Source organism: Pelophylax lessonae, assembly GCF_965119305.1.
Source record: "Pelophylax lessonae genome assembly, chromosome: 4".
Taxonomy (NCBI): domain Eukaryota; kingdom Metazoa; phylum Chordata; class Amphibia; order Anura; family Ranidae; genus Pelophylax; species Pelophylax lessonae.
In genome coordinates, this window is record NC_138771.1 from 490,776,328 (window position 1) to 490,796,672 (window position 20,345).

A 20,345-nucleotide genomic window follows, 5' to 3' on the forward strand; every position below is an offset into this window, starting at 1 on the left:
GAAAAGGTGGTCGGCAGACCAGGCTTCTAAGAAGGCCGTGGCTGTTCTTCCCTTTTTGGGTGAACGTCTGTTTGGTGACTCCTTCAATGAGTTAATCAAGGGCCTAACAGGCTGCAAGAGTACTCTTCTCCCACAATCCTCAAAAAGTAAGACACCTCGCAGTAAGCGTGGGCCTTCCTTCAAGGCTCACCGGGGGCTTTTTCGTGCCTCAGGGGTGCAGGACAAAGGCAGACCAAGAAATCTTGGTCAGGTAAGTCAAAGGCCGATCAGTCTGGTTCAGTGGACAAGTCCTCTGCATGAAGGGACGCCTTCACCTGGATCAGGGGTGGGGGGACGTCTATGTCACTTTCGGGAACCCTGAACGTCTCACAACGTGGGTTAACGAATTGATTTGTACAGGGTATAAGATCGAATTTTCGGTCTCGCCCAGCAGACAGGTTCTTTCCATCAAATCTCCGTCTGTCTTCGGATCGTTTGACCGATCTCTGGGAGGCAGTGCGGGACCTCCTTGCACAGGGCGTCATTGTCCTGGTTTCTCAGCCGGACAGTTTTCGGGATTTTTATTCAAACCTGTTCACAGTGCCCAGGAAGGAGGGCAAGGTGCGTCCAATCCTGGACTTCAAATTGCTGAACCACTTTGTGCAGGTACAGAAATTTTGTGTGGAATCCATCCGGTCGGTGGTGGCGTCTTTGCAACAAGGAGAATTTATGGCCTCCATCGATTTAAAAGATGCGTATCTGCACATCCCTATTTACGAGGGCCACCAACGGTATCTCCGTCTCGCGGTGGTGGAGGAGCACTATAAATTTGTGGCATTACCCTTTGGTCTAGCCTCTGCTCCCAGAGTCTTCACCAAGGTTTTGGCCCTGGTGTTGGCTTTGCTCCGAAAGAAAGGGAATTGCGATCCTCAGTTATCTGGACGATCTCCTGTTAAGGGCGAGCTCTTGTGACACCCTGACGAGCGACCTGCCATTCACAGTTCAGACGCTTCAGGAATTTGGGTGGACCATCAACTTCCAGAAGTCTGCGCTGACTCCGTCAGTACGTCTGAGTTAATTTGGCATGGTTTTGGACTCCACTAAAGCGAGTTTTTCTTCTGGAGGAAAAACTCCAGACCCTGCAGGGGGCGAGGTCAGGATCCTGGAGGACCACGATCTCTACTCACTGCGGACCTGTATGAGGGCTCTAAGGCTGAAGATGTCGTCCTTCGCTGCGGTCCCTTTTGCCCGATTTCATCCGAGACCTCTGCAAGCAGAGATTCTTGCCAAGTGGAACAGGGACCTGCAATCCTTGGACAGGAGGATTTTTCTAATCGGTCTCAAGAGGTCAGAAATCTCATGGGCGCTCCGGTCGCACGCTCTGAGCCAGGGCAGGTCCTTCCTGCCTGTGTTGTGGACGGTGATCACCACGGATGCCAGCCTGACGGGAAAGGGAGTTATCGGGTAATAACATCACAGCAGCTTCTCTCCCACATTCTCTACCTCTAGACTGGATGGAAAAGCTGGGATGGAGATATTTTACAGTGATGGCCAGTGAGATCTTTTAGATCTCCCCTTCATAAACCAGCCTTCTGTGTAAAAGTGAAAGACAGAAGGCTTGTGTTCTATAATGAGAAGCTGAGAACATGTTCTCCACTCCAGCTGCACAAACTGACCCATGAGAGATTAGCTGAAATCAGCAGGATCTCGGCTTTTCTTTCATAAACGAACACCAAACTCTCCGCTCAATGGCAAACCATTTACCTGCAATATATAGTAACTCAGTTATTCTGCTGTGAACCTACTTCAATCTATAAATAATATCAGAAGCTGGCATTGCTACAAGCTAGTCTCCTTATGCTTCCACCCTCAAACCTTCATGCACTTTGGTTACACAGAAGTGATGCTGTATCTTTTACAATTAATAGGCACATAACTGTATCCTAGCTATTGGCTATCACTCCTGGATCTCCAGGCACTCAGAACGGCCCTGCTCTCACAGGCGAATCTCCTCCTGCACTTCTCATAACTATCCTCAAGAGAAATGTGATAAGCTTAAATAGAGAGCTTCTTTCTCCTTGTGCATTCGTTTTTGGATGGTTTGCCATTGAGCTGAGGGCTTATGTAGAAGGATACATTGTTGCCAGTGAAGAGGACTGGGGATTTTGTATACACTGTGAAAATGTTATTGTCTGCTCATATGTTTCTTGTGCCATATTGAAATGGATGGGAGGAGGGGGTTTGCCATATTTTGACCGGCAGGCTCATACAAGTAAGAACTGGTACAAGTTTTGTCATTTGCGACCTAGACTTGTATCTAGAGAGAGGGTGGAACAAACACAGGCTGCTCTATAATAGATTTCTTCTTGAGGTTGCATTATATATATATATATATATATATATATATATATATATATATATATATATATATATATATATATATATATATATATATATATATATATATATCCTTTTATGATCACCTGCCCTCCTCAACCTGCTAATGACAGTGGGTCTCTCCTGATTCTCCATGCAGTTCAGGTAGATGAAGGCTGGTGGGAGGGTGCTGTACATGGCTTCCTAAAAACATAACACTCTGCCTCAGTACTTCTCGCTCTCCAAAGTCCTTGACACTGATGCAGGCTGTGGAATGGCTTTTGGGAGGAGATATGCAAACATCAAATTACCTAATGGGTGGATGTTAGTCTGGATGTGTGGCTGTTGTCAGAGAGGCTGCATTTGCGTGCAGACCGCCCTAGATAGTGCCAGTTTTTTTGTTGTGGAGCTTTCATGATTGAAAGAACTGAAACCCAATGAATAAAAGGAGCAGGTCAGGTTGGGAGGAAATGGCTAGATTATGATGGATGTTTCCCAGCCAGGTAATGGCGTGGGCTCTATCGGACTTGCTGCGATTTCTAACATACACACTTAGAAGCTCATGGTGTGCAGTGAAATCATTGAGTAAGCAATTTCAGTACAGGAGAGAAGTCTACAACTGTGCAAGACTGAAGAAGACTTGACTTGAGTACAGGTTTGAAAAGAAATTCTGATGGCTTGCCCCAGAAATCTATCAAATTGAAAATGAATAGGATAAAATTACAGAAGTGAAAGTGTTCTATTTTGCTCTCATTGCAGACCCTGGCAAAGGATCGCCGCACCAAGCTCTTAAAGCAAAAGAATGAAGTGGATGGTTTTTCCAAACAACTGGAACATGTAGTGTACTTCTCCAAGTGGGCGGTGTCCAGTGGAAGCAGCACAGCATTACTGTACAGCAAGAGGCTGGTGAGCATTCAAGTATTTAATATATATATATATATATATATATATATATATATATATATATATATATAATTACTGTGCAAAAGTTTTAGGCAGGCGTGAAAAAAAAAATGCTGTAAAACACCATTACACCACCAGCCTGAACCATTGATATAAGGCAGGATGGATCCATGCTTTCATGTTGTTTACTCCAAATTCTGACCCTATCTGATTGTTGCAGCTAAAATTGAGACTCCTCAGACCAGGCAACATTTTTTTCAATCTTCTTTTCTCTTACGTCCTCCGACAGTCGCCGCCTCTTCATATTCGTCACATATGGGGTATTAGACTTTGCTCCGAAGGAGTAGCTAGGCAACAGAATATGTTAACATTAAAGCTTTTAACATATCCCACCCTCAAGGGGTGGTCCCCTCAGTCAATACCCTCCTACTTCCTGCAACCATATCTCAGTTTCAATGTCTAGCTTGTCAGGAGTAGCTGGCTCTCTCTGTGCTGGGGCATTGTGCCCCAGACTCTTTCTTCTTTTTGATTTTTTTTGTTTGAGTTTTCTCTCTACCTTTACTTAGCTGTTCTTTTTGTCAGCATTAGTTAGTTCTTCGGATGAAGAGGATCATGCGGGCTGGGTCTCGGGCTGATCCCCCTGGTCGCAGGTCGTGGGTCAGTGGCTTTCCAGCCTGCCATCGAGCGTTCAGCCAGGTAACGCTCCTGGCACAGTGAACGACCCATCCCTGTTCGGTGCAGGGATGATTGGTGAGGTGGCTACCTCACTGGACGCTGTGCGGTTTCTTAACCCCCATTTTGTGCGTCTTGTATGCGACTCTCCCTGCCTCATGTGCAGCGGCTTGTTCGCCTGTGCGGGTCCCCCACGCCATTGTGAGGTAAGTGTATCTATGTGGGGACCTGTCTGTCTGGGGGGGGTGTCAGTCTGGGACTGTGTAACCTGCCTCTGTTCTCACTGTTTGTCTCCCTATCACTCGGCTGCATGCTGTGGGCTGCAAGGGGGGGGGGGGAGCTGTGTGACACTATGTGTGTCAGCTTTGTCAGTGTGAGAAGCTGTGTGCTGTGGGGCATGTTTTGTGGCATGTTTGGGCACTATACAGCGATCGCTGCGGCGATCTACCATGTTTTTTTAAATATGGATAAATGTGTGCATTACTGTACTGTGGAGCGGCGGTTACGGCGCCATTTTGCCTACACTCCAGCCGCATGTTCTACATGCATGGCGGCCATTTTCTTGTAGCCTCCCATAGGCTTTAATAGAGCGCCCTGGTCTCATCACTTCCTCTTCTCCTGGGTACACCGATCGAGGCAGCAGCAGCGGCGAAGGTCTCCTCAGGTTATATCCTTCTTATCCATTGCCTGTGTCAGTTTTATTGTCCCTGTGGGGGTCGTATTGTGCTTGTGTGTGGTGCGGTGGGCTGCGCTCGCCGCGCTTGTTAAAGGGGCAGTTAACCCTTTATTATCCGGCATTTGATATTGGGGCAATGGATTCTCAGGAGGGCAAATTTCCTGCCACCTTGGTGGAAAGCCAGGGGACCGCTGTTTCCCCCCCAGGGGGGGATTTAGCCACTATTGTGGCTGGCCTTGCTGCTCAGGTGCAGATGCTGGTGGCTGCTCAATCTACTAAGAGACCCAGAGTTTCTCTTTCCTCTGATTCTGAGGGTGAAGGTGATGGGGCTGTTATGGCGGGGGTCTCCTTATCGGGGTCCCGCTCCTCCCTGGATCTAGTGGGGTCCGAGGTGGAGGCTGAAGTTGAAGGGGTTGATAATTCTCCCCCTGGCTCGCCTGAAGAGCTTGCAATCATGGATGAATTGATTGCTTCCATAAAACAAACGCTACGTTTGCAGGATGAAGTGTGTCCCCCCGCTGCCTTGGCGGCTTATGGGACGCAGAGAAAACGCAGGACGCCGCAGGTTTTTCCCTGCAATGATGATTTTCAGCGCGCTGTTAAGGAACAATGGCGCAATCTACGCAAACCTTTTGCTGTGCCAAGTAGGTTCAAGCTGCGTTATCCTTTCTCGCCTTCCACTGATGAACGGTGGTGTGTACCACCCCCGGTGGATCACGCAATTGCGGTTTTGAACAAATCCACTGCGATTCCTGCAGAGGATTCCCCAGTTTTCCATGATGCCACGGATAGGAGATTGGAGTCTCTTGCCTGTCATACTTACTCTGTTACGGGTTCTATGCTTAAGGCTCTGTTTGCCTCCCTCATGGCGGCCCAGGCTGTCGCAAGTTGGACGCAGATGCTTAGGCGCGTCCTAGTGGCCGATTCGGCCTCGACCCTGGATATGGTGGATCAAATCCACCAGGGTGTCTTGTATCTGTGTGATGCGGACTTGGACTTAGTCCCGTTGGCTGCACGTGTACACAGCGTGGCGGTGTTGTCTTGCCACCTGGTTTGGTTGAAATGTTGGTCGGTGGACCAATCTTCACGTAAGACCTTAGCCAATCTTCCTTATGATGGGTCTCGCCTTTTTGGGGAGTCCTTGGATGTGTTTAAGGGGATCACCGGAGGTAAGAGCACTCTCTTGCCCCATTTCCCCAAGGCTAAGGGGGCTTCTGGGAAGAAGCATGCTAATTTTCGGCCCCCCCAGGGGTCCTTTCGTGCCTTTCGGTCGCACTACAAGGGCAAACCGTTCAAAGGTCAAGGCGCTCAAAAGAAGCCCTGGTCTGGGAAACAGAAGTCCGGTCAGTCCGGATCCGCAGCCCATAACAGTGCGGCCTGAAGGGGCGCCCTCACCCAGTTTTGGGGTTGGGGGGGACGCTTGCTCGGTTTTCTTCAACCCTGGTTGGCCCGCGTGCGGGACAGATGGGTTCAGGAGATCGTTCGATCTGGTTACAAGATCGAGTTTCTCTCTCGGCCGGAGAGCAGATTTTTTCCCTCAAATCTTCAACTGTCTCCAGAGCGTTTACGGGACCTGCACCTGGCGGTGCGGGACCTGAGGGCTCAGGGAGTGGTGGTTCCGGTGCCTCATCGGGACAGATTTCGGGGGTTTTATTCCAATCTGTTCACCGTGCCCAGGAAGGAGGGCAAGGTTCGTCCAATCCTGGACTTGAAGGCTCTGAACCGCTCTGTGCGGGTTCGCAAGTTCCGCATGGAATCCCTGCGGTCAGTGGTGGCTGCCCTGGTTCCGGGGGAATTCATGGCCTCCATCGATTTGAAGGATGCGTATCTTCACATCCCCATTTTCGAGGGTCACCAGAGGCGATTCCCTTCGCCCAGTTTCACACGCGGGGTCTCCAAGCGGAGATCCTGTCCATGTGGGACGGGCGACCTCAATCTCTGGATCTTTAAATCTCGTTGAGTCATCGCACCAGAAGAGACCTTCTGTGGTGGCTCCAGTCCCCGATGGTGTCCGGGGGCAAGTCTTTTCGTCCTATCTCGTGGACGGTAATCACCACGGATGCCAGCCTGTCGGGCTGGGGTGGTGTTCTGGGCGTTCTGTCCGCCCAGGAAACTTGGTCGGAGGTTGAGTCCTCCCTTCCGATCAACATTTTGGAATTGCGTGCGATAAATCTCTGTCTTCATCGCTGGACGGACCGGCTGCAGGGCTGCCCGGTTCGGGTGCAGACGGACAATGCCACGGCGGTGGCCTATATCAACCACCAAGGGGGCACCAGGAGTGCCCGAGCGGCTCGAGAAGTGGCCGACATTCTGTCTTGGGCCGAGACTCATGTCCCGGCAATAACGGCAGTGCACATTCCGGGGGTGGAGAACTGGCAGGCGGACTATCTGAGTCGCCAGACCCTGGATCAGGGGGAATGGTCTCTCCTCCCGGCTGTCTTCCAGATGTTGTGCGCGAAGTGGGGTCTTCCAGATGTGGACCTGTTCGCGTCTCGTCTCAACAAGGTGAGAAGGTTCGTGGCAAGGACGCGCGATCCTCGGGCAGACGCGTCGGACGCGTTAGTGGCCCCGTGGCATCAGTACAAGCTGATGTACGCGTTTCCCCCGATTCAGTTGCTGTCCAGGTTCCTTCGCAGGTTACACTCGGAACGCAGCACGGTGATTCTTGTGGCACCGGACTGGCCTCGCCGGTCCTGGTACGCAGACCTCGTGAATCTGGCGGTCGACGCCCCGTGGCGTCTGCCTCTTCGAGACGATCTCCTGTCTCAAGGGCCGATATACCATCCTGCTTTACAGTCGCTGGCTTTGACGGCCTGGCTGTTGAGACCGAGGTCCTGAAGGAGAAGGGTCTCTCCCCAGAGGTCATTCATACCTTGATCAACGCGAGGAAGTCTTCCTCGGGAAAGGTTTACTACCGTACTTGGAAGGCCTATTTTGCCTGGTGTGAGTCCAGGGGGTTTTCACCCCGCACGTACTCGGTTTCCCGAGTGCTGTCCTTCCTTCAAACAGGTGTCGATCAGCGTTTGGCGCTGGCTACGATAAAGGGTCAGGTGTCTGCGCTGGCCGTTCTGTTTCAACGTCCCGTGGCTTACAACTCCTTGGTTGGCACTTTTGTTCAGGGAGTGCGGCATCTGGTTCCTCCTAGGAGGGATCCTCTGCCCCCTTGGGACTTGAATCTCGTTCTATCTGTGTTACAACGTGCTCCTTTTGAACAGATCAGGGAGATCTTGTTGTCTATGTTGTCCAAAAAGGTCGCCTTTTTGATTGCGATCACTTCGGCTCGCAGAGTGTCGGAGCTGGCGGCTTTGTCCTGCAAGTCTCCGTATCTGGTTATTCATTTGGATAAGGTGGTCTTGCGACCTAATCCTTCTTTTCTTCCGAAGCAAGTTCCGGAATTCCATCTTAATGAGGATATTGTCTTGCCTTCGCTGTGCGCGAAGCCAAAACATCCAAAGGAGGTGAGACTACATTCTTTGGATGTTCGGGCGATAAGGGTTTACCTTAAATCGACTGAGTCTTTTCGAAAGACGGACTCTTTGTTTGTTCTTCCTGAGGGTCCTCGGAAGGGCATGGCGGCGTCGGCCTCTACCATCGCCAAATGGATCAGGCAGACCATTGAACAGGCGTATGCCTTGCAGGGGAAGGTTCCCCCTGTGCCTGTGAAGGCGCACTCTACTAGATCTGAGTACGTCTTGGGCCTGTCGTCATGGGGCTTCTGTAGCCCAGGTGTGTAAGGCGGCGACCTGGTCGACCGTACACACTTTCACAAAATTCTACAAAGTGGATGTTCAGGCATCGGCGGATGCTTCTTTTGGCCGCAAGGTTCTTAGTGCGGCAATTCCCTAGGGTCCCTTGTTGGGGACCTCTGGCTGTTGGGATGAGTTTTTTATCCCCTGGTTCTTTGTCTTTTCCTGGGTTGTTGCTCCTGTTGAGCAATTATTTTTCCTGTAGCCCAGCTGGTTTCCTTCCTTTGGTAAGGTTCCTTTCTTTGAAGTGGAGACTGCGTTGCCTTAGGCGTGGCTGCGTTTCCCACCCCTCATGTTTGCACTGCTTTGGGACGTCCCCATATGTGACGAATATGAAGAGGCGGCGACTGTCGGAGGACGTAAGAGAAAACGGAATTTTTGTAAAATCTTACCTGTAAAATTCCTTTCTCTGAGTCCTCCGACAGTCGCCGCCCCCGCCCCTCTTTGGGGTTTGGTTGTATACTCTACTGCTATTCCACTGAAACTGAGGTATGGATACAGGAAGTAGGAGGGTATTGACTGAGGGGACCACCCCCTGGGGGTGGGATATGTTAAAAGCTTTAATATTAACGTATTCTGTTGCCTAGCTACTCTTACGGAGCAAAGTCTAATACCCCATTGTGACGAATATGAAGATGGCGGCGACTGTCGGAGGACTCAGAGAAAGGAATTTTACAGGTAAGATTTTACAAAAATTCAGTTTTGTCCACACTTCATGAGCCTGTGCCAATTGTAGCCTCAGTTTACTGTTTGTAGCTGACAGGAGAGGCACGGTGTGTGATCTTCTGTTGCTGTAGCCCATCTACCTCAAGGTTCGATGTGTTGCGCCTTCATAGATGATATTCTGCATACCTTGCTTTTAACGAGTGATTGAGTTAATGTTACCTTTCTATCATCTCCAACCAGTCTGCCCATTCTCCTCGGACTTCTGACATCAGCAAGGCATTTTTGTCCATGCAAATAACTGGATATTTTCCCTTTTTTCTGACCCTTCTCTGTAAACCATAGAGATGGTTGTGCGTAAAAATCGTAAAAAAAGGGGCAGTTTTTTTTAATACTCAGACCAGCCTGTCAAGCACCAACAATCGTGCCACACTCAGTCACCTAAATCCCCTTTCTTTCCCATTCTGATGCTTGGTTTGAACTTCAAGTCGTCTTGACCACGTCTAGATGCCTAAAAGCATGGAGTTGCTGCCATGGAATTGGCTGATTAGCAATTTGTGTTACCAAGCAATTGAACAGGTGTACCTAATAAAGTGGCCAGTCAGTGTATAATAATGTAAGTATAGGGCCTGAGAATTATTTTTAATTTGTTGTAACTTTACAAATTCTTCAATGGGCTCCTGGATAATGAAAAAATATGCTTTCTCTGTCGTTCATTGACGGATGCAGTTCTCTCTGATCTATATCAGTAGGGTTATACTGCCCCCTACTGGAGTAGGACACTAGGCAGAAAAAAGTTCTGGCTACGCCTATGGGCAGTCCCAGAGGGTACACCCTCTCTTCCTGCATAGGATGTCCGTTTTAATCTGCCTAGGCAGGAGTAAGGACCTAGTTCCTTGCTGGGATCTTTGGTCCTGGCATGGAAGTAATTTTTTTTATGTAGATTTTTTTTTTTTTTTTTTTAAGCTAGTCCTTTTTTTCTCAAATGTTTTTCTTGTGAGATCTCCAAGCATTTATGCCGGGGTGGGTGACAGACTGGACCCCCATATCCAGTGGTCACCCCAGTCTGGCCAGCGAGTGTGTGCAGGCCTTAGCTCCGCGCTGGGTCGACCACGACATAGTCCCACTGGACGGGGACTGGGCCTGCGAGTTAAACTTTTCGCCAGGACGCACACACGACAGGGTCTATGCTTATGTCGCAGCGTTTGTATTTGGCTGACCGCTCCCCTACAATGGTGGCGTGGGGTCCTGTGTTCCCAGTATGGTGAGTAAATGTCCCCCCTTTCCCTGGCGGATTTTGGGGTGGTCACAGGCCCTCTCTGGGATGGTCGGACCCTCACACTCCTGTGTTTCCCTCTGTCCTGTTGTGTGAGGGTAGTCACTCTCTCTTTGGGGTGGTTAGTTAGCAAATGCCTGACCTTCTGGGGGCAGCTGTAGCGCTGTGGGGCCGTTTCTTTTAAAAAAAGTAATTTTTGTAATTATTTTGCAAATTTTGCTGACGGGTTCCTCAGGTTCCGTATGGACCCTGCAGGCCATATATCCCCACCTGACCCCCTCACGGAGGCTGCAGGGCCTTCCGGATCTCCACTGTCCAATGCATTTTCGGCTGCTCTGGAAGCTTTTGGGCCCAGGTGGAGGTGGGAGGTGCGCTGAAACGTTTCCCCACCTACCCCTGCCTCCTCTGTCTCGTATTCTGAGTCTGACTCCGCAGACGTGGGCCTCCCTGCCGGGTCTGGTAACTCGTGCCCTGTCTCCTCGGGTGATGAGGACAACATTTCACCTCCCCTGCCACGCATGATACAGGTGCTGGTGGATGCACTGGTTGTTTCGGTGCGTGACACCCTGCGATTTGGAGGATGCAGTGGCGGCTGCGCCTGGGCGCAGGTAGCGTCTGGCACTTGCATGTCATCCAGAGCAGCTTGTTTTGCTAGCAGGCTCATGTAGGATGGGACCGTCTGAGATGTTCCCCTGGGGTGTCTAAGCGCCTGCTAGATGTTACCCTTTTGTGGAGTCTCTGGTACTGTGGACTGTTCCACCTATGGTGGACGTGCGGTCTCTAGGGTACATTGGACTACCGTTTTTCTGGTGGAGGAATCCCTGTCCTTTAAGGACTTGGGGGGATAGCATGGCGCGGGCTGTGGCTCACAATCTGTACTCCCTGGCGGGTCTGCACTGGGCACAGTGTTCATGATTGCCCCTGCCACGCAAACTCTGCCTGATGGGTCAGAGTTCCAACTCGGTGACCTGGTGAGGGGCAAGTCCCTCCTGCCCTTGGGTCCCTGGAGGACCCGGGTTACCGATCAATGTCCTGGGGCTGAGAGCGTTCCGGCTTTGCCTGGTTCACTGGATCGTTCAATCAACTACGCCACGACTGTGGCTTATGTCATTCACCAAGGGGGCACCAAGGATGTCCTTGCAGTCTTGGGAAGTGTCAATTCTTCGTTGGGCAGTGCGCCTTGTTCCAGCTCTTCCGCTGTTACCTTTCCAGGTGTGGAAACCTTGGCAAGCGGATTGCCTCAGTCGACAGGCCTTGGATGTAGGGGAATGGTCCCTTCATCCGGAGGTGTTTCAGCAGTTGTGCCTTCGTTGGGGGCACTCCAGATGTGGACCTGTTGGTGTCGCATCTACAGGATAGTGCTGCGGTTTGGGGCCTGCTCCCGGGACCCTCTGGCGGGTGCAATGGTGGCGCAATGGTTTCTGTCATGGGCTTGAACATTCGCTAAGTTCAACTGAACGATGCTGTGGAGTTTAGCATAGTCACCTGCGCACCTCTGCCGCCGGCATGGTCTTCTGTGCGTGCTCACAGATGGGCCAAGGTCAGGATCAGCTGCGGTCTGCCTTTCCTCTTACCGAGTTGCTGCCAAGAATTTTTCGCAGAATCGAGGTGAAGGGATTCTGGTCTTTCTCGTGGCTCTGGATTGGCCTCGCCATGCTTGGTATCCCGGCCTGGTCAGGCTAGCCACAGATGCTCCTTGGAGAATTCCTCTCAGGGAGGAGTTATTGTCTCCATGGCCCATCTCCCGTCCGATATTACGGTCGCTGACTTTGCCGACTTGGCTGTTGAAAGCCAGGTCCTGAAGGACAAGGATTTGGCTGCTTCAGGGATTCCCACCCTGCTTGCAGCGTGGGAAGCGACTTCTAGGGTGTTTTTTGTTCATCATAAGAGCCAGTCGTATATTGCGTGGGCTCCCCCTCCCTCTTACTCGGTGGCACGGATCTTGGCTTTCTTCAAGGGGAAGTTGATCAAAAGTTGGCCTTGAGTACTGTCAAGGGTCAGGTTTTTGGTTTTGGCAAATTTCTTCCAAAGGCCATTGGCCGCCTATGCCCTGGTGCACGTGACTTCTTCCAGGGGGTGCGACACTTGGTACTTCTGGTGTGACCACCAACTGGGGACCTTGATTTGGCGTAGTGGGTTCTTTAAGAACCTCAGTTTGCAAGTATTTGAGGGTATCCCCTGCCTACCTTATTACAGAAGGTGGCCTTCTTGGTTGCTGTCACTCTGCACGCAGGTGTCGACACTGGCGACATTGTCCTGTCGTTCTCTCTATATGTTGATCATGGAACCAAGTGGTGCTTCGTCCGTATCCGTCCTTCCCTCCGAAGGTGGTTTCTGGTGTTCACTTGCACGGGGACTTTGTATTCCCATCTTGTGTCATGAGCCCTCACATCCTAAGGAATGTGCATTGCTTACTCTGTTTAGAGTGCGGGCACTCAAGGTGTACTTGGCGACTACTGAGTCTTTTCGTAAGTCAGGCTTGCTCTCTGTACTGAAGGATGGCATGTGAACGGGACTGCCTACGTCTGCTGCGTCTATTCCCGGATAGATCGGATAGACGGTGGTGCAGGTATATTCAATTAAGGGTCAGGTCCTACCTTACCCTGTTTCGGAGCCTTCTATTCGGCACCTGCAGATGCCTCTTTTTGCTTGCAAATTTTTTTTATTTTGCTGGCTGCTGTCTGGAGGGTTTTTGGCCTTCCTTGAGGGTGTTTACTGTTTGTTTCAGGTGGGTCTCATCTTTTATTCTGCTGAGTCCTATATTGCTTGTTCGGCTACTATGTTTAGCCTAGGGGACTTGTTCTTTTCAGCTGTTCCCACCCCTCATTTTTTGGCACTGCTTTGGGATGTCCCTACTGATATGGATCAGAGAGAACTGCGCCCGTCAATGAACGATATAGAAAACTGGATATTTGACTTGCCATAAAATACTTTTCTCTTAAGTTCATTGACGAACGTAGTACCCGCCCCTCTATTTTGAATTGGGTTGGTGTTACTTTCTGACATTGCTTTGATACAAAACGGACATCCTATGCAGGAAGAGAGAGGGTGTACCCTCCGGGACTGCCCATAGGCATAGCCAGAACTTTTTTCTGCCTAATGTTCTACTCCTGTAGGGGTCAGTATAACCCTACTGATGTGGATCAGAGAGAACTGCCGTCAATGAACGATAGAGAGAGCATATATTTTCATTATCCAGGAGCCCATTAAAGAATTTGTAAAGTCACAACAAATTAAAAATAATTCTCAGGCCCTATACTTACATTAATATACACTGACTGGCCACCTGTTCAATTGCAGTTTTTTTTTTTTTTTTTTTTTAATACTAAAGAGGTAAGTGTGTAGATTTTTGTTAAGGTCTCAACAAACCTTTTTTTATTTTTTATTCCTCTGTCTTAGATTACGTTTCGCCTCAAGCATTTGCTTCGTGCCCATTGGGATGTGGCTCCGGTGACTAATCGTGTCCAATTTTTGTGTGATGCAAATTCCTGGGCACAGCATATCTTCAGTCTAGGTAATTGTCGCTTATCATTCCATCCTAAACTGGGGGGCAACAATGTGACTGAGGTGAATGTCCTGACTGCTGGATGATGGACATTCCTGTATTCTTTTGGGAGAGACACCTTCCTTGTAGAAAGGGCTAAGACAAACAACTGGTAAATCTTAACATTGTGGGAGGGGCATATACACAAACTACTGCAGGGAAATCCCAATGTGGGCCTTTTATCCCTGTCAGCATCCTGTGAGCCCCTTAAACTCAGGTGCAGTCCCTATGCAGATAGGGCCTTTATCACCAAGTCAGCTTGTGTATGCTTCTCAGTCACATTACTAGACGTGTTTGTGTGCTCGCATTGGGTTTTTGGGAACGTAAGTATTTGTGTGAGGGCAGTGCATTGATGGGAGCTTGCTAGAATGTAAAACTTTGGAAATTGGTGGAAGTTTGGCATAATACTAAACAAGTAAAATACTTTTCCATGACTATATTCACATTTTTTACATCGATTTAGGCTCCCTGGTGATTGAAGAGGGGGATCCGGCACAGCAGGCGACTCCTGCAGATGGTAAAAACCCTCATGGCACAGCACCCAGCAATCAGCTGTCCAAATTCCCATCTCAGATCAGCCTGGCACAACTCCGCCTCCAACACATGCACCAGCAGATCCTTGCTCAGCGCCAGCAACAGGCACAGCGCCGACCCAGTGCCAATGTCCCTCCACAGCCCGTGGTGGGCGTGAACAACCCCAGAGTACAAGGGCCCATTCAGCACCCACCACAGCCTGCAAATCAGGTAAGAAGCCGCTCTAATACCATTGTTTACTGTTTGATGTAACGCAATTTTTTTTTTTTTGCTATAAAGGTTGCTTCTTTGTGGTTTTCAACACTTTAGGCTGTTTATTCAAGATCGCTTCACTATGTTATAAACTTCTGTTCCCTCTCTTTTTTTGAAAGAAAGAAAAAAAACCTTGTTGGCCATCACCTCTCCAGCAATTTTCCTCCCAGTACGGCTTCCCTGCCACAAGATATCCACAATATTCATTCAAACTATAACCATGAGGACTTATTAGAAATCTTTGGGCCTGTGTAGCCTACCTGTTTTGTCTGTGACATGCATTACTCGTCTGCCCTCATCACCCAATGTCTCCCACAGTCACTGCTGTAGCTTTGTGTGCTCTTTTCTGGGCTCAGTCCGTGGTCACCCAACCGAAGCAAACACACTGCAGCCTGAGCTCCATTGTCCCACCTGATGGCTATTGAGGGGGAAGCTGGTTCGAGCCACAACCCAGCGGGTCAGAGTCCGCAAACTAAGTAATGCATGCTGCCCTGGGGCCTCTCACAGGCAGACTTTGACTGGCCCAACACCCAACCCCCCCCCCTCCCCCTATAGAATTCTGGCCATTATGGCGGCACTGCCTATACCCCTATCGTCAGCTCTGACTAAGTACAAGGCATCATGTACCCACCTCCTTGGGTGATTTAGCGATGGCATTAGCGTTGTAGTGCGCACCATCAAAGACTGCCCACTGGTGGTGAAGATCCAGAAGTGCCACTATGCGTCACATGAAGACAACTGAAAAATTATAAAATAAGTATAAAACACACACAAGTGATGGCCTCATGGTAAGTAAGTGGGCCAAGGAAACTTACAAATTTGATGTACCTTTGTGTAACTGCTCTGCAGAAGTGGCTACATCTTCACTGTATGTCACAGCTGAATGAGTCTTCTCCAGGTTAAAGTTTTAACATGAATTACTGAATCTGTTTCCCCCAGCAGGTCCAGCGATTTGTGAATATCCAAAACATGAATCCACGAGCCAATGGCATGTTAATAGCCAGCCAGCAGGTCCGATACCCACACAATGCGCCGCCTCCACAGGAAGTTCATATGCAGAACATGCCCAGGAGACCCGGGGGACCCAATCCTGTTAGGGTGGCATACGTGCCTCAACATGCCATGAAGCAGGTGTGTGCTCCAGATCTCCATCCTTTTCTTTTGCTTACCTCTTGTGGGTTCTGGGGCAACTGAGCAGTGCTTACTACTTTTATGACCCCTGGACCACCCTCCTGTTTGGTTGGTTAGTGGGTGAGAGTGCTGCCTAGGACCCACTCCTTTAGCTAATAGATCCATTTTCCTGTGGCTACTTGCACTTCCCCCTGACTGAGGATACTGGGCGTGTCTTCCAGTAGGGTGTTACCCATCCCATATCGGCCTAGAATTCCAGACCGGGGACACAGAACAGACTCTTGGCTGGCTGCTTCTGGTTCAGGGAACACAGATACCAGAATCCACAAGCCCTTAAAATGCATTCATTTACAGATGCATCTAAAGCCACACTATGGTGTTAAAGAATCTTTTGTAAATTGCAGTCCCTGGCTTTAATTTTATATAAACTTTGAACATGGGACAGATATACAGTATAGCAATAAGTACATTTGGAGAAGGTATGTTTTGAATGTGGTTCTATCCTCCTTAAAGGTACAAAAATTCACTAGAAACTAGCATCCTTTGAAGTAATAATAAATGCTTTTTAATGTAACACATTGAGCTCAATAAAATAAACATGATTAGTCAAAAATCTTACCCCAGCACTTGCAGTTTACAACTTTCAGTGCTGCTGGCTTCGGCTCTCTGTGCTGCTTCCCTGAATTTCCTGTAATCACAGGAAAATGTTAACTGTATAGTCTCCAGCAAGTCTGTTTAGGAGAAGGGAGGAACGGGGGGTGCCTGGCCATCCTAGGCTATGGGTCAGAGTGCTTCCATTGATGCACACGGTGTAGGGAGATGCAATTCTAGCAATCTCATACAAGGGTGGCTTCATCGGATGCTTCAAGAGAAAGGAGCCACCCTGAAAAATGAAACCTGGGGCAGCAATAATGGCACAAACTTAAACTGGAACTTGGGCAAGAATTTAGAGATAGAGACTGTATACTCAGTAAGTGATTAAAATCCACTGCTGAAAGGGCTATTAAAAAAACAAAAAACAAAAAAAACCTTTTTGATATCTCTTTAGGGCATATGAAGATTGTGTGTCTGTATCAAATCCAAAAAGGCTACTGCTTCTAGCTGTGACAATGATCACCAGTGCTAATGGAAAGTGTTGGTTCTAATCCTTATGTACTCCTAAACTAACAGTTTTTTTACTATACTGTACAACCTTTCATATGTTTGCACTGCTCAGGAACAGTAAAGAATAGACAACCTTGCTAGGTTTGGGAAGTTCAATAGATGCTAATTTGGGTTTTCTTATTTTAGTTGCTATGGCATTTACTGTTTCCTATAGTAATGGCTGAAATATATAATTTTCATTAGTGGCAAGTCTCTGGAAACCAAACTATTGTGAACCCTGGTACTGGGAACTCTTCCACTCCATCTAGCCCAACTATCACCAGTGTGGCAGGAGGTGATGGCAAGGTTTTCCCTTCCCCTGTTATCGAGTTGGTGTCCTCTGCTGCTAATTCCTTCAACTTGCCACCACTGCCCGATGTAAGTATGCCATCCTGGCAACTCCTACCTCCGTCTACGCTATTTAAGCTGCACTTCTCTGAAAATCCGAATTCGCCAAACAAGATGTTTCTTCTCTCACAGATTGACAGTACAGATAATCTCATGGTGGACAAAATGATGCGGAAAGATGGCAGAATGGACAACCACCATCAGAGAATGATGGCTCACCGAACCGTCCAGTCGCCAAACTCCTCTGTGCCTTCTCCAATAGGTGTGCTACTATTTTGTTTGTTTTTCCTTATTTTTAGATCGTTGAGCAGCTATATAGTATTTACACTTTTGACTAGTGTGTATATATAAAAAAAAAAAAAAAAAAAAAAACAGTTGAAATGCATGCGCTCTGAGCAGTTTATTTTGAACACTATACAGTACTAATACTGAGTCAGCAACCCATCAATTCTTGCTGGCATGAATTCCACAAATATTTCTTTGAGATTCTGCTCCAGGAGGACATGATTGCATCATGCAATATCTGCAGACTTGTCACATGCACATACATGGTATTATGTGTATGCTTCAGCAAAAATCAAAATTCATAAGACCAGGCTACATTTTTCCAGTTGTATGTCCAGTCTTGGTGATCCTCTGCCCACTGCAGCCTAAGCTTACTGTTCATGGCTGACCAAAAATTGGCCCATCTCCTTAATGGTTCCATGTGTCGTGCATTTTGAAACTTTTTTCTGTTCAGCACAGCTGTAAAGAGTCTGGCCGTTCTCTGACCTCTCTCAACAAGTCGTCTGTCTGCAGAACTGACACTAACTGGATGTTTTTGGTTTATGCACCATTTTGACTAAACTCCAGAGACGTGTGTGAAAATCTCAAGCAATCAGAAATTAGACATGCTCAAACCAGCTTGACTTGTACCAACAATGCAAACACATTTTATCCCCATTCTGGTATTTTAATGTGGACATTACGTGAAGCTCATGACTTGTATCTGTATTTTATTCATTGCACTGCTGCCACATGATAGCCTGGTTTGATAATTGCATGAATGAGTAGGCGTGACTAATAAAATTCTTCATGTATACTGCAGTTAGGTGTATGCACTGTATATTGTGTTAGCTGACCAGTCAGTGCAGCATCAGTCTGTGTTTGGTGACTGTGTAAGCACTACCTCTGAATCTTTCTACCCGTGCTTTTGTATTTATGCTTAAAGATGGAGAAAATCACCTAAAAATTGGGCTTCAAGTCTGCGATTTTGTAAAGAAATGTTCTACCATTTCATAGCTATAGAGTTCCAGAAAGGCATGTATTAACCCCTTCCTGTCCAGGCCATAGTACATAAACAAGTGAAAGGAAGCATTGCCAATGTGGGGGGATATGATAGCAATTTTTAAATATCTCAATGGGGATCTAGGCTTAGAAAAAAAGCTGTTCAGTAGCAGGGATTGCATGAGGACTCGGGGGCATACAATGCGATTAGAGGAGAAGCGTTTTAACCTTAGGCAACGTGGGGGGTTCTTTACTGTTAGGGCTACAAGATTGTGGAATTCTCTACCACAAGAGGTGGTTTCTGCAGGTAGTATGGTGGCTTCCAAAAGACTACTAGACGTACATCTCAAGGATCAGAACATTCAGGGGTTTGCGAGATGATTACAGCCACACACACCTACACAGGTTGAACTGGATGGACTATTGTCTTTATTCGACCTCCCCTACTATGTAACTATGTAATATGTCCCCCCACATTGCTTGTTCGCACGCGCTCTTTAGAGCACGCAGCAGCTGGATCGGTGACTCGCTGTGTCCACTGGACACAGCCGATCGTTGCAGCAGCCCATTGGGCGTAGCCCTAATACCATGTTATCGCTGTGAACAATCACAGTGAGCACTTGACAGTAGTAAACAATGATGTCATTGTTTACTACTGTGTAGGCTCTGATTGGTCACAGCGATCACATGGTACCAGTGCCAATCACAGTATCACACAAGTGCACAAGATTTCATGACTGAAACCTTACACTCTCCGGTGGGCTCTCCCAAGGTGGACCTGTTGGCCTCTCGTCTGAACAGGAAGGTGCAAAAGTTTGCAGTACGTTCTCGGGACCCTCTGGCAGACACCACGGATGTGCTAGTGCGCTGTGGGGTCAGTATCGTCTGATTTATGCCTTTTCCCCCTCGAGCTTCTGCCAAGACTTCTGTACAGGTTTGAGGCAGAAGGGATTCCGGTCATTTTGGTGGCTCTAGACTGGCCTCGCCGGTCTTGGTACGTCGATCTGGTACGGCTAATCGCTGATGTTCCTTGGAGACTTCTTCTCAGGGAAGATCTGCTGTCCCAAGGGCCAATCTTCCATCTTGCTTTACAGTTGCTGGCTTTAATGGCTTGGCTTTTAAAAGCTAGATGCTGAAAAATAGGGGTTTGTCTGATTCAGTGATTCCTATCCTGTTAAAAGCTAGAAAATCTACCTCCTAGGAAGATCTACCCTCGTACATGTAAGTCGTACATTGCGTGGTGTGAGTCTCTTGGGGTTCATCCTCGCTCCTTTTCAGTGGCTCGGATCTTGACCTCCCTCCAATGGGGGGTTGAATGTTATCAAGAGCCAGGTCTCAGCCTTGGCGGTCTTCCTTCAACAACCATTGGCCACCCTTTCCTTGGTGCGTACTTTTATCCATGGAGTTAGACACTTGGCTCCTGCGGTGCTGTGACGCAGGTTTGCAAGGCGGCCACTTGGTCGTCAATGCACACTTTCACAAAGTTCTATAAAGTGGATGTGTTGGCATCTGTGGATGCTTCCTTTGGCTGCAAAGTTTTGAAGGGCTGCTGTTTAGAGGACCTGGTCCTCTTGGAGGGTGTGTGTGGTGTGTGTGTTTGTTTTTTTTTTTTTTTTGTTTTTTTTTTTTCACAGGTGATTTCCAAATGTTTTTAGTTAAGCTCCATGTTACCTGGTTGGCTATAGTTTAGCCTTGGGAATTTATTTTTCGATGTTCCTACCCCTCATGTTTAACCCTGCTTTGGGACATCCCAATGATTAAGAATATCAGGAGCTGTGTCCGTCAATGAACGAAAGAAAAAAAAAATTGGATTTTTGACTTGCTGTAAAATCCATT

At 48.3% G+C, this 20,345-nt stretch overlaps 1 protein-coding gene across 3 annotated transcripts in view; it reads left to right on the forward strand.

Annotated features, from left to right (window-relative positions):
* TRIM24 (tripartite motif containing 24) overlaps positions 1 to 20,345 on the forward strand; it is a 134,145-nt gene that overhangs the window by 94,101 nt on the left and 19,699 nt on the right. For 2 of the 3 annotated variants that reach the window (XM_082255033.1, XM_082255035.1), the window contains exons 7-12: positions 3,115 to 3,261; positions 13,691 to 13,805; positions 14,299 to 14,579; positions 15,561 to 15,752; positions 17,100 to 17,273; positions 17,376 to 17,505. In XM_082255033.1, the coding sequence (XP_082111159.1) occupies positions 3,115 to 3,261; positions 13,691 to 13,805; positions 14,299 to 14,579; positions 15,561 to 15,752; positions 17,100 to 17,273; positions 17,376 to 17,505 (1,039 nt within the window). The remainder of the gene's footprint in view (positions 1 to 3,114; positions 3,262 to 13,690; positions 13,806 to 14,298; positions 14,580 to 15,560; positions 15,753 to 17,099; positions 17,274 to 17,375; positions 17,506 to 20,345) is intronic. The other variant, XM_082255034.1, reaches the window with a different exon arrangement.